This window comes from Leptodactylus fuscus, chromosome 9 (genome assembly GCF_031893055.1).
Source record: "Leptodactylus fuscus isolate aLepFus1 chromosome 9, aLepFus1.hap2, whole genome shotgun sequence".
Classification (NCBI taxonomy): Eukaryota; Metazoa; Chordata; class Amphibia; order Anura; family Leptodactylidae; genus Leptodactylus; species Leptodactylus fuscus.
Window position 1 is genome coordinate 16,440,909 of NC_134273.1, and position 14,929 is coordinate 16,455,837.

Sequence of the window (14,929 nt, forward strand, 5' to 3'; positions counted from 1 at the left end):
TGACTTGTAAGTCTCCAGACGCCTATGTAGGCACACACTCTCCCTAATGTGTATGATTATCCCCTGACCCTCATCTATAGTCTCTCACTCTGCCAAACTAGTATCCCTGCGCTATGCTGATGAGGTCCAAAAGACCAAAACAGCGCTGTCCATAGCTGGGAATCTGTTCCTTTTGGAATAGAAATACTAGTTTGGCAATAAACCCCGCATCATGTCAGTAGGCTTATTAACTGAGTCATGCATGATGTTAAGGGGGCTGCCCCCTAGAGGGCAGCATACAGAGGCACTGTTCTCCTAATTACATCCTGGAAAATAGATTTGCATATTTTTTACTAATACTTAGACAATGTGTATGCAGCTGTAGCTGTAGAGTTCTACTTTATATCCAATACATGATATAGTTCTACATGTAAACTGGCTGTATTTACAAATACTAACATCACTAAATTAATATAATTAAGTATAAAAATAATATCAAGAACTTTATCAGATCAGATATTCTTCATCTTATCGCCATCTATCTTCTTTAGGTTAAGGTGTATCCCATTCGCGGAGCGTAAGACTAACTGGGATCGTTGTATGGGTTCTCTCTGAGGGTCCGGATGTAGCTCAAACCTCTGTAATGTCAGAGCAACTGCAACTTTCATTTCATTCATTGCAAAATTCTGTCCAATGCAGTTCCTGGGAATGAGAATATACAGACGTAAGGTATATACAGCTACTGTATATATAATACATGAAATTAGGGTTACACAGGCCTATCACAATACCAAAGCATTCTCTGGTGGCCCCAGGATCTTACACAATAAAAGCTCCAGATGAAGACAACATCATTCACGGAGAACTTTGGTGCCAGTCGTTTTGTTCCTACAGCTCCAATAAAAACCTATGTGTCTCCATGGTAAAAGACACCAAACAAATCCCATGTAGTCTGATCGTAAAGTCCAGATCTTTTTTATGTTAGTGTTATGTTAGAGTTGTCAAAGTCCCCATGAACAACAATACAGGTGTATAGTATATACACTCACCGACCACTTTATTAGGTACACCTGTCCAACTGCTCGTTAACACTTAATTTCTAATCAGCCAATCACATGGCGGCAACTCAGTGCATTTAGGCATGTAGACATGGTCAAGACAATCTCCTGCAGTTCAAACCGAGCATCAGTATGGGGAAGAAAGGTGATTTGAGTGCCTTAGAACGTGGCATGGTTGTTGGTGCCAGAAGGGCTGGTCTGAGTATTTCAGAAACTGCTGATCTACTGGGATTTTCACGCACAACCATCTCTAGGGTTTACAGAGAATGGTCCGAAAAAGAAAAAACATCTAGTGAGCGGCAGTTCTGTGGGCGGAAATGCGTTGTTGATGCCAGAGGTCAGAGGAGAATGGCCAGACTGGTTCGAGCTGATAGAAAGGCAACAGTGACTCAAATAGCCACCCGTTACAACCAAGGTAGCCAGAAGAGCATCTCTGAACGCCGCACAGTACGTCGAACTTTGAGGCAGATGGGCTACAGCAGCAGAAGACCACACCGGGTGCCACTCCTTTCAGCTAAGAACAGGAAACTGAGGCTACAATTTGCACAAGCTCATCGAAATTGGACAATTGAAGATTGGAAAAACGTTGCCTGGTCTGATGAGTCTCGATTTCTGCTGCGACATTCGGATGGTAGGGTCAGAATTTGGCGTCAACAACATGAAAGCATGGATCCATCCTGCCTTGTATCGGTAACGGTTCAGGCTGGTGGTGGTGGTGTCATGGTGTGGGGAATATTTTCTTGGCACTCTTTGGGCCCCTTGGTACCAATTGAGCATCGCTGCAACGCCAAAGCCTACCTGAGTATTGTTGCTGACCATGTCCATCCCTTTATGACCACAATGTACCCAACATCTGATGGCTACTTTCAGCAGGATAATGCAATGCCATGTCATAAAGCTGGAATCATCTCAGACTGGTTTCTTGAACATGACAATGAGTTCACTGTACTCCAATGGCCTCCACAGTCACCAGATCTCAATCCAATAGAGCAACTTTGGGATGTGGTGGAACGGGAGATTCACATCATGGATGTGCAGCCGACAAATCTGCGGCAACTGTGTGATGCCATCATGTCAATATGGACCAAAATCTCTGAGGAATGCTTCCAGCACCTTGTTGAATCTATGCCACGAAGAATTGAGGCAGTTCTGAAGGCAAAAGGGGGTCCAACCCGTTACTAGCATGGTGTACCTAATAAAGTGGCCGATGAGTGTATGTGTGTGTATATATATATATATATATATATATATATATATATATAGTAGTTTCCTTTAGCATTACCTTCCTCCTGCAGAGAAAGGCAAGAAGGCGTGCGAATGTCTGCTGGATGAATTTTCTGGAGAGAATCTCAGGGGATCAAACACCTGAAAAGACACAAACACAAGTAATGCTACAGCACATAGTACACGCTTATGACGACTTTACAATATGTCTAGACTACAAACACAGAGCACCATCCAAAGACCTACCAGGCGCTACACAATATGCATATTGGGAAATTTTCTTAATTCAATTATAGATCATACCCCACTGTGCTAGGGGTGTAAGGTATGTAAAGCACCATGGAATTAATATAATAATGTACAGAATCATGGAATTAATATAATAATGTACAGAATCATGGAATTGTATAATAATGTACAGCACCATGGAATTAATATAATAATGTACAGCACCATGGAATTAATATAATAATGTACAGAATCATGGAATTAATATAATAATGTACAGCACCATGGAATTGTATAATAATGTACAGCACCATAGAATTATATAATAATGTACAGCACCATGGAATTAATATAATAATGTACAGAATCATGGAAGTAATATAATAATGTACAGCACCATGGAATTAATATAATAATGTACAGCACCATGGAATTAATATAATAATGTACAGAATCATGGAATTAATATAATAATGTACAGCACCATGGAATTGTATAATAATGTACAGCACCATGGAATTATATAATAATGTACGGCACCATGGAATTAATATAATAATGTACAGAATCATGGAAGTAATATAATAATGTACAGCACCATGGAATTGTATAATAATGTACAGCACCATGGAATTATATAATAATGTACAGCACCATGGAATTATATAATAATGTACAGCACTAGAGATGAGCGAACAGTGTTCTATCGAACACATGTTCGATCGGATATCAGGGTGTTCGCCATGTTCGAATCGAATCGAACACCACGTGGTAAAGTGCGCCAAAATTCGATTCCCCTCCCACCTTCCCTGGCGCCTTTTTTGCACCAATAACAGCGCAGGGGAGGTGGGACAGGAACTACGACACTGGGGGCATTGAAAAAAATTGGAAAAAGTCATTGGCTGCCGAAATCAGGTGACCTCCATTTTAGACGAATAGTGGATTTCAAATCCGGGTCATATGAGAATGTGAACTTTGTGACTATGAGACAGGGATAGCTGTACAGGCAGGGATAGCTAGGGATAACCTTTATTTAGGGGGGAATGTTATTAAAAATAACTTTTTGGGGCTCTATCGGGTGTGTAATTGTGATTTTTGTGAGATAAACTTTTTCCCATAGGGATGCATTGGCCAGCGCTGATTGGCCGAATTCCGTACTCTGGCCAATCAGTGCTGGCCAATGCATTCTATTAGCTTGATGAAGCAGAGTGTGCACAAGGGTTCAAGCGCACCCTCGGCTCTGATGTAGCAGAGCCGAGGCTGCACAAGGGTTCAAGCGCACCCTCGGCTCTGATGTAGGAGAGCCGAGGGTGCACTTGAACCCTTGTGCACCCTCAGCTCTGCTACATCAGAGCCGAGGGTGCGCTTGAACCCTTGTGCACACTCTGCTTCATCAAGCTAATAGAATGCATTGGCCAGCGCTGATTGGCCAATGTATTCTATTAGCCTGATGAAGTAGAGCTGAATGTGTGTGCTAAGCACACACATTCAGCTCTACTTCATCGGGCTAATAGAATGCATTGGCCAGCGCTGATTGGCCAGAGTACGGAACTCGACCAATCAGCGCTGGCTCTGCTGGAGGAGGCGGAGTCTAAGATCGCTCCACACCAGTCTCCATTCAGGTCCGACCTTAGACTCCGCCTCCTCCAGCAGAGCCAGCGCTGATTGGCCGAATTCCGTACTCTGGCCAATCAGCACTGGCTAATGCATTGTATTGGCTTGATGAAGCAGTGCTGAATGTGTGTGCTTAGCACACACATTCAGCTCTACTTCATCGGGCTAATAGAATGCATTGGCCAATCAGCGCTGGCCAATGCATTCTATTAGCGTGAACTGAGTTTGCACAGGGGTTCTAGTGCACCCTCGGCTCTGCTACATCAGATTGCTACATCTGATGTAGCAGTGCCGAGTGTGCATCAGATGTGTAGTTGAGCAAAACTGACTCAGCACTGCTAAGTCTGCATTCGCATAGGAATGCATTGGCCAGCCTTCGGCCAATCAGCGCTGGCTCTGCCGGAGGAGGCGGAGTCTAAGGTCGGACCTGAATGGAGACTGGTGTGGAGCTATCTTAGACTCCGCCTCCTCCAGCAGAGCCAGCGCTGATTGGTCGAGTTCCGTACTCTGGCCAATCAGCACTGGCCAATGCATTTCTATGGGGAAAAGTTAGCTTGCGAAAATCGCAAACTGACAGGGATTTCCATGAAATAAAGTGACTTTTATGCCCCCAGACATGCTTCCCCTGCTGTCCCAGTGTCATTCCAGGGTGTTGGTATCATTTCCTGGGGTGTCATAGTGGACTTGGTGACCCTCCAGACACGAATTTGGGTTTCCCCCTTAACGAGTTTATGTTCCCCATAGACTATAATGGGGTTCGAAACCCATTCGAACACTCGAACAGTGAGCGGCTGTTCGAATCGAATTTCGAACCTCGAACATTTTAGTGTTCGCTCATCTCTATACAGCACCATGGAATTATATAATAATGTACAGCACCATGGAATTATATAATAATGTACAGCAACATGGAATTAATATAACAATGTACAGCACCATGGAATTAATATAATAATGTGCAGCACCATGGAATTGTATAATAATATACAGCACCATGGAAGTAATATAATAATGTGCAGCACCATGGAATTAATATAATAATGTAAAGCACCATGGAAGTAATATAATAATGTGCAGCACCATGGAATTGTATAATAATGTACAGCACCATGGAAGTAATATAATAATGTAAAGAGCACCATGGAATTATATAATAATGTACAGAACCATGGAATTAATATAATAATGTACAGCACCATGGGATTAATATAATAATGTAAAGCACCATGGAAGTAATATAATAATGTGCAGCACCATGGAATTATATAATAGTGTACAGCTCCATGGAATTAATATAATAATGTACAGCACCATGGAAGTAATATAATAATGTGCAGCACCATGGGATTCATATAATAATATCCAGCATCATGGAATTAATATAACAATGTACAGCACCATCCAATTAATGATGCTATATAAATAAACAAATCATACACATTATCCCTGGAAAGCTATGGTGAATTATATATTGAAAGCTTGTCCAAACACTAACTAACATAACGCCACGTAGAGCATATAGCGCTCCTCTCCTATTATAGTGAGAATGCCAGTGATATCTTAGATCCTGGTTACTTAGGAGTACAAAGTCCTGTTCTACAGAGAAGAAATTTTGCAACTGTATGAACAGAATGGGGAAATATCTGTGAGTTTATGGACTTTAGACAGAATATTTTTCTCTTCTATTACCTCTGGATCATCCCAGATACTGGAGCACCTGTTTATAGCGTAAATACAGATGAGGACATTGGTACCTGTAACCGGAAAAAACAATATTTGTTTATATATACAATATACTGTATATAATTGTATCACAGCACATAGATAGATACATAGACAGACAGACAGACAGACAGACAGACAGACAGACAGACAGACAGACAGACAGACAGATAGATAGATAGATAGATAGATAGATAGATAGATAGATAGATAGATAGATAGATAGATAGATTTATAGATAGGAGATAAATAGATGTAATGGATGGATGGATGGATAGATAGATGGATAGCTCCCAAAGCATCGCAGATAGATAGATAGATAGATAGATAGATAGATAGATAGATAGATAGATAGATAGATAGATAGAGATGGTCTTGAAAATTTAGCTATCTGACCTTTGGGTAAGCTTCGCCCATCAAAGAATGTGATTGGTTCCTTAAGTTCTCGGGCCACTTCTGGTACAGGTGGGTACAGGCGCATGCCCTCCTTAATACACATGGTCGTGTATGGCAACTTGCTCAGGTCTTCCCTGTTAAACACAATGAAAAAAGATTATATAAAATGATCGCAGCATTTGTCTATTTCCATTCAACTTCTTCGGCAAGGGTAAATGTGCTATAGAAGTATACTGGACACAAGAGGTTCTCACCACTCCACCGTCGTCCTTTGCCCCAGGACCTCTCTGATCTCCTCCCGGCATTTCTCTTGGTGCTCAGGGTATTTGGCCAAGCAGTATAATATCCAGGAGATGCCGCTCGCCGTTGTGTCGTGTCCCTCAAACATGAAGGTGTCCACCTCTGCCCGCAGGTCTTCATCACATAGACCTTGACCATTTTCATCCTATCATTAATAACATTACGTGTTACATCGTACCGTGAACAGGTCGGATGGTTATTTCATACACACACATGGGAGATCGTATGATAAATAGCCAGACTGAGTCCGCCATAATGGGACCTGCTCTTATTCTATCTGTCTGATATAATGGGTTCTCCAGTAAAGGACACCCTCTAAGCTGCCCTAATAGTGTATATGGAAACGTGTTGTATTGCAGTTCTTACCATCCCCTACCTTAGCACAGAGGAGAATATCTAGGAAGTCCAGGTGCCTCTTCTTCTGGATCTTCTCCAATTCTGTATCTTCTTTGAGAGATTCTTTCCTCTCTTTTATTACTTTATCTAAACATGAACAATATTTGGAAATGAATGTCTCATACAAGCTGCCCATATACACAGAACCAGCCAACCATCTATGTATGTGTGGCCATCTACTCGCCTCTGATAGAAGATGGCTGGGAAGAGAAGGAGCAAGCAATTCAATTTCAACAGATCAGTCCCTTTTGTTCTCAGGAGAGTGTCTGTAACTGGACAACCCAGTGGCATAACTAGGAATGGCGGGACCCCAACGCAAACTTTTGCCATGCCCCCTCCCCCTCCTTGACCAACGCTGAAGACTTTGACAGACTCCACCCCCCCCCCCCCCCCCGCATTCCTGCACAAAGTACTATGCCCCATAGTGGCCCCTGCACACAGTATTATCCCCCATAGTGGCCCCTGCACACAGTATTATGTCCCATAGTGGCCCCTGCACACAGTATTATGTCCCATAGTGGCCCCAGCACACAGTATTATGTCCCATAATGTCCCCTGCACACAGTATTATACCCCATAGTGGCCCCTGCACACAGTATTATCCCCCATAGTGGCCCCTGCACACAGTATTATGCCCCATAGTGGCCCCTGCACACAGTATTATCCTCCATAGTGGCCCCTGCACACAGTATTATCCCCCATAGTGGCCCCTGCACACAGTATTATTCCCCATAGTGGCCCCTGCACACAGTATTATTCCCCATAGTGGCCCCTGCACACAGTATTATGTCCCATAGTGGCCCCTGCACACAGTATTATGCCCCATAGTGGCCCCTGCACATAGTATTATTCCCCATAGTGGCCCCTGCACACAGTATTATGTCCCATAGTGGCCCCTGCACACAGTATTATGCCCCATAGTGGCCCCTGCACACAGTATTATGTCCCATAGTGGCCCCTGCACACAGTATTATGCCCCATAGTGGCCCCTGCACACAGTATTATGCCCCATAGTGGCCCCTGCACACAGTATTATTCCCCATAGTGGCCCCTGCACACAGTATTATTCCCCATAGTGGCCCCTGCACACAGTATTATGTCCCTTAGTGGCCCCTGCACACAGTATTATGTCCCATAGTAGCCTATGCACATAGTATTATGCCCCATAGTGGCCCCTGCACACAGTATTATGCCCCATAGTGGCCCCTGCACACAGTATTATTCCCCATAGTGGCCCCTGCACACAGTATTATGTCCCATAGTAGCCCCTGCACATAGTATTATGCCCCATAGTGGCCCCTGCACACAGTATTATTCCCCATACTGGCCCCTGCACACAGTATTATTCCCCATAGTGGCCCCTGCACACAGTATTATACCCCATAGTGGCCCCTGCACACAGTATTATGTCCCATAGTAGCCCCTGCACACAGTATTATGTCCCATAGTAGCCCCTGCACATAGTATTATGCCCCATAGTGACCCCTGCACACAGTATTATTGCCCCACTGTGAACACCCATGAACAATTATTATGCTCTTTGGTCTTTTCAGACCCCCGAGTATAATAATCAGAGATGGAGGGGGATACCAACATAAAAAACACTCTTACCTATCCCCGGATCCACTGCACTCCTCAGTGGTGTCGGCCATCTTCAATGACGTCTGGAATGTCACATGACCTAGGATGCATGCCCCCGTCATGTGACGTCAGGGACGTTACAGAAGTAGGCCCGAAGCCTTTCAGGAGCCCGGAGAGGTAAGTAACACTGTTTTTTATGTTCAATTACCTCTCCTGGGCCTCTGATCATTATACTTGGGGGTCTGAAAAGACCCCCAAGTATAATAATAGTGTTTGTGGGGCCTGCGGCGTCACTTACCAATCCCGGCCCCTGCCAGGTTCAGTAAGTAAATAGGGCCCGTTACCGGCTGGAGTAACTAACTATTAAGAAAAAACAAACACAGCGGTAACAGCTGTCGCTGGGTCCATAATGTCCCGGGCCCTATGGCAGCCGCTACTGCAGCTACCCCGGTAGTTATGCCACTAGGACAACCCCATTAATGGTCCTACCACATGGCGACTGCAGACGTGGTATAGCGGCACTCCAGCCTTGGGTCAGCGATGATGTACCAGGACAACTCCTTTAAGGTACTATGTCATTTTCTTATTAAGCCATGTTTTATTGCTGCTTTTAAGACATGCTGGACATTGAAGTTTTGCCACATTTGGAGAGTTACAGAATGCCCTTGGCGAATTATCCCACAACTAGCGGATAGAGTGTAGACTCACCGGTGTGCTCGTGCGCTATCTTCAAGGCTTTGCGGAAGCGATATCCATGAGGACTCAGGTGAAATATCACATCATTATGATATGGAAGAAAGTAGAATCTGAGGTCCAGAAGATGGGACAGCTCGTATACAGCTTTGATGTAAGTGCTCTCACTATGGGGGGGAGATCAAAAAATTATAAAGGTCGTATTTTTAGGGTGATCTGATATATTGAAGGAGCTGTGGACGTCCAAGATCCAGAAGACTTTTCTATAATGTATTATGCTCGTGTGTTTCCGCAACGTGGGGCCTTAGCCTTAAATGTGCTTTCCTGACCCTTAAAGGGGTTATCCAGGGACTTTCATTCATCATATCAGGTCCAGGCATTTATTGAAGCTGGAACAGGGGATTCAATGCTAGTTCCGACTTGGGGTCAGGTGATTGGAACCAGCCCCATCCCACAGATCACTCTCCTCTCCTGTTTGCACACCCCTTGTGCCATGGGGGATGGTTTTAGCCAGCAAGCCCCTGCCCCAGGTTCAACAAGTGCCCAGACCAAGTAAGATGAAGTCCCTGAATAACCCCTTTAAGCTTAGGCCCCATGTTGCAGAAACGCAGCTTTTATTGTTGCAGATTTTGTTGCGTTTTTTTGAGCCAAATCCAGGAGTGGACAGAGCAGAAGAGAGAAGTATTAGAGCTTCTTATATACCAACCATTCCTTTTGTTGCAGATATTGCTGTTTTTTTGAGCCAAAATCAGGTGTAGCTTGAAAAGGAATGGGAAATACTGTATAAAGGAATGTCTTAGACTTGTTCCATCTGATAAATGCAACAAAAAACATCTGCAACAAAAAACACTGCGTTTCCTCTATGTGGGGCCTTAGGGCTCATTCACATGGGGCAAGAGGGGGTGATACTGATGCCGAATCCACCTCAGAATCCGCCCCGTCTATGTAGACTGCTAGCTTCCTTTTTTCCGTGAGCGGTATATTCCGGCTCACAGAAAAAAAGAAGCGAGCTGCCCTTTCTTTAGACGTATTCCGCGGCTGATTCAGTCCCAGCGTCCGCCTCGTGGCAGCATCTTCCAGACTAGGCCAATTCATTGGGCCTATTCCATAGCAGGAAGTTGCAACTGTCGGAAGCCGTAACGGTTGCGGCAGGCATATTTTGGTCCTATTCGGACGCGGCTTCCCGCATCAGAATCAGGACCAAAATACGCGGTCACTAGCTCCATGTGAATGAGGCCTTAGCCCTAAAATCTGCGTAACAGAGAAAAGAAATAAAACAAAAGTAGGTATCCTTACTACTCTAATTCCCTTCCGCTCCACACCAACAACTCGCTGGTTCCCCGCCAACCTATATATTGGCCCCGGGTGAAGGATTGCCCAGTTACACTTCTGTAGAATGAGTTTTTATTTCACAAACCTGTCCAGCTGGCAGTTGCTGTGGCAGCTGAAGGCGCATTTCATGATGGAGTCCAGAGTCATGAGGCTGACATGATGGAAAAGCTCCACAGGGTTCTGGTCTGGAACAAGACGTTCCCATTTGTCCTAAACAGAGATAAACTACCATATATACTCGAGTATAAGCCGACCCGAATATAAGCCAAGGCCCCTAATTTTACTACAAAAAACTGGGAAAACTTGACTCGAGTATAAGCCGAGTGAGGGAAATGCAGCAGCTACTGGAAAATTTCAAAAATTAAAATGGTCAGAGTTTTGGGTGCAGTAGTTGCTGGGGAAGGGGAGGGGGTGTTTTGGTTGTCTGTCTGCCCCTTCCCTGAGCTTGAGGACTGTTTTTTTTTCCCCCACTTGGAATTCAGCCTGGCTGACTATAGGGGATCTGCAGTGCTGCTATTAACCCGTTCACAACGGAAAATGAGCACTGCAGATACCCTATACTTAGCCTGGATTGTCATTACTTTTGCAGGCTGCATAGAGCTGAGGGGAATCACCAGCTGGCCGGACCTGAAGGAGAACTGCAGCCGGCCAGACTTTACAGGAGCGCTGAGGCGAATCCCCGGCAGAATCGCTTCTGCCGGCGGCTGGCTGCAGTTCCTATCTAAAAGATCGCACTTGAGAGAGCGGTCGCACCCGCTCCCTCCTCCCTCCAGCAGCATGGCAGCACCTACCCGGACCCCTCGTACCGGGACATCGTAGAGCATCTCCGCTGTAACACTTACAGCAGAGATGTCAGAGCTCCCCATGCTCCCCATGCCTGCAATCTCTGATTGCAGGTATGATTGCAGGGAGCTCCGACAGTGGTGCCAGTCCGAGGTGCCAGTTGGTATGGTGACTGCTCTGAAGCAGAGCGGTGCCATTATAGTTACAGACCCGGCATCTGGACCCAGCATACAGACACAGGGGCAGGTGCCGGGCCGCAGCATCGCCACGCTCATAGCAGGAGTGTAGCGATGCTGTCAGTTTCAAACTACAGAAGTACTTATGGTATTTCTGCTAGCAGGCCCGGAATGCAGATACACGCCGGGTGCGGGTCTGAGCTTACATGGCCACGTCACCCAGCATGTGATGGAGTGGGGGGGGGGTGTCTGTATTCCGGGCCTGCTAGCAGAAGTAACGTAAGTACTTCTGCAGTTTGAAATGAGCAGCATCGCTACACTCCTGCTATGAGCGTGGCGATGCTGCCGTCCGGCACCTGCCCCAGTGTCTGTATGCTGGGTCCGGATGTGGGGTCTGTAACTATGATATTGCTGAATTACCGCAATGACCCGAGTATAAGCCGAGGCAGACTTTTTTCCGCACAAAAACTGTGCTGAAAAACTCGGCTTATACTCGAGTATATATATTACATACATGATGGATATTATATTCTGCATTAGGGGCAACACGGTGCAGCGCTGGGTTCAAATCCTGCCAGGAACAACATCTGCAAGGAATTTGTATGTTCTCCCTGTGTTTGCGTGGATTTCCTCCCATTCTACAAAGACATACTTATAGGGGGAAAATGTACATTGTGATCCCTATATGGGGCTCACAATCTGCATAAAAAAGGATATTATATTCTGCATTCAATGGACTGTATATTAACATAGTTACCAGTAGAGATGGGCGAATCGGTTCGCATTGAACTGGACTCGACCCAAATATTTTACATTGTTTGGTTATTAACAAATCCTAACAATCTGGGATTCCTCTTGAACAAACTAAAATGGCCAAATTATTATACTCTACTTCAAACCCCGGAGTATAATAGCTGGAGATCCAGGGGAGGTGGAAAAACATGTGTGATGTCTGGTGTTCTCTTATGACGTCATGACTTCCGGTGCACCATGTCACCGCTCAGTCCCAATCACAGGCTTCACCGGTGACCCTATTCGCATGACGACACAAGGGAGTGCTAGACGTCACCGAGGAGGCAAAGACAGAGCACCAGAGGCCACAAGGAGGCCCAAGAGAGGTAACGGAAGGTGATTATAAATCTTTTTTCATTTTTATCACCTTCCCTATTCCCTATAGGCCTCCACCTATTATATTCGGGGTCTGAAGAGACCCCATAGTATAATCATTTCACTTCCGGTTCTATCTGAATAAGTGGTTCGCCCATTTCTACTTACCAGCATGACGGTGACACAGTCGGACATCAGTCTGACATACGGCTTCAGGATATCGTAATGGAAACCCGGGGTGAGCAGCCGGCGGTGCTGAAACCACTTCTGTCCTGACAACACCAGCAAACCCTTCCCTAAGGGACACAAATTTTTATATTACTTTAATCTTCAGGAGTGTCTGACACTGCCCATAGACTTGAAACCTCAGGCACATCCATTGTATTTGTACTAAATCACATACCGATCCACGGAGTTAGAAAGTAATAGGCAAAGTCATCCTTTGGATCTGTAAAAAAAAAATAAAAATAAAAAAATAAATAAATAATTAAAAAAATATATATATATATACAATGTTACAATGTTGTTGGTTAATCAATGACTGATCAGTGGCGGTCCAACCTCGATGGCCCCCACCGATCAGTACAATGAAGTAGTTTACAACACTGCAGATCATCCCATTCACATCAAGTCATCGTGAGACGGAAAGATGGCCAGTTAATGGTCAGCCATAGGAAGCCCTACCTTGTCTGGACAGGACGGCCTTTGCATAATCGGGGTGACATACCGCTAACCCAGCAAATAAGTTTCCCAGCCATATTGGATAGGCGTATGGATATTGTTCGGCATAACGGACCATAATCTGTGGATCATTGCCTTCTTTAAGGAACTGCGGGGGTAAATCAAGACAGACAGGTCCTCAGTAGTGAGACATTCACAGCAATGATCTATGTGGACCAAAGGTGCCCAAGAGCAAGACCGGTGCTAAACTTTCCCATTGGACATGTTTAACGTTATCATGCCCGATTCATTGTCTTAACAGACTCCCATCAGATATGATCAGCAGTGTCCTAAGAACACATGCATGCTTGGATAAGCTGAGCGTGCATGTGTATGGGTGGCTACATTCACATGGCCCATTATGGACACAGAGCGTTCCTACAAAAGCTTGCTCCCCATAACCGGCCCACCTAAATGGGGCCTTTGCCTCTCTCCGAACTGAGATAACAGGGAGCCATAGATCACATTTACCTGCACAACTAATGGAGATATCACGCAATGCTATAGATAATAGATAGTGTGACATGTAATAAACCATGAAAGCCAGGTAGAAGGTCAAGACATAGTCGTCACAGTCAAGAAATACATTTTTCGGGCTAATACATATAGCATAGATGTCTATGGAAGCCCTCTACGCTGGCAAATAAGTTTATAGTTTGGTTGAATAGTCTCTCTGGTGTGGAGCCAAAGACAACGTTATTTATTTGGCACCCTCCTAGGGCACATTAAAGGGGTGTTCAGACCCATATTTAGAGGACAGAAGCTGCCACCACTAGAAACTGAGGCTCGGGGAGAGGTGAGTAAAGCCTCCCCTGAAGAGCACTATTAAGTAATAAACATATGAGTCGGAGCATCCCTTAGCCCACTGGAAAGTCTCCAGAGATCTATTTTCTGTACAACGTCCCTCCTTGCCGGATTGGACTGTAAATTTGCATATGAATGGATTTACCGTATTTTACAGAATCGCTATGCAATGTCCTAAGCGGAAAGCAAACCTACCCTGGAATTTACCACAATGCAGACGCCATATAGATGGTATCGCTTACCTCGTGGGCATTGCCATACAGCCAATGACGTTTAGGACCTTCAAATGGGCCAAAAGTTTTCTCCAGTTTCCTCCACTTCACATAGAGCTCAGAGACTTTTACCAGCACATAGAGGAGGCAGAGCCCGAGAGCCCAGGACCACAGATCACTGAGAGGGAGCAGGCCAAAGAATACAGGTGCAGACATGACCGGGACGCAGCCTGAGCTCTGCTACATCTGGCTGGAATGTCAGGCTGCAAGTAAACAGAGGAAGAGCCTGCACAGGTTAGACAGGTTCATAGCACACAGAGGAGGAGGAGGAGGACATGTCAGGGGGAGGGAAGGACACATTACCTAAATAGTCAAGCTGGATGTGCACTATCAGCAAATTATTTTCTAGAATATAAACTTTATATATTGCTCAGATAATATCATAAGACCCCAAACTGTTTGGCAGTTTTATTTGAACATATCCATGGATTTCTTACTTAGAGACAGTGCCATGAGCTTGCTGTATTGGAGTATTACTTTGAGCACTGTATGGCTGTTTCATTTTTGTATTGTATGGTATTACTAATTCAGATCTACATGTTAT

At 44.9% G+C, this 14,929-nt stretch overlaps 1 protein-coding gene across 1 annotated transcript; it reads right to left on the bottom strand.

Annotated features, from left to right (window-relative positions):
- Window positions 1-470: 470 nt before the first annotated feature.
- Window positions 471-14,541, bottom strand: LOC142218343 (cytochrome P450 4B1-like). The gene is made up of 12 exons (XM_075286997.1): window positions 14,356-14,541; window positions 13,274-13,418; window positions 12,993-13,037; window positions 12,758-12,885; window positions 10,605-10,733; window positions 9,207-9,354; window positions 6,898-7,004; window positions 6,476-6,666; window positions 6,222-6,355; window positions 5,793-5,857; window positions 2,320-2,402; window positions 471-681 (listed from the first exon to the last, which is right to left on the bottom strand). The coding sequence occupies exons 1-12, from the start codon at window positions 14,539-14,541 to the stop codon at window positions 492-494; spliced, it is 1,551 nt and encodes a 516-aa protein (XP_075143098.1). The 3' UTR covers window positions 471-491.
- Between the last annotated feature and the right edge of the window lie 388 nt (window positions 14,542-14,929).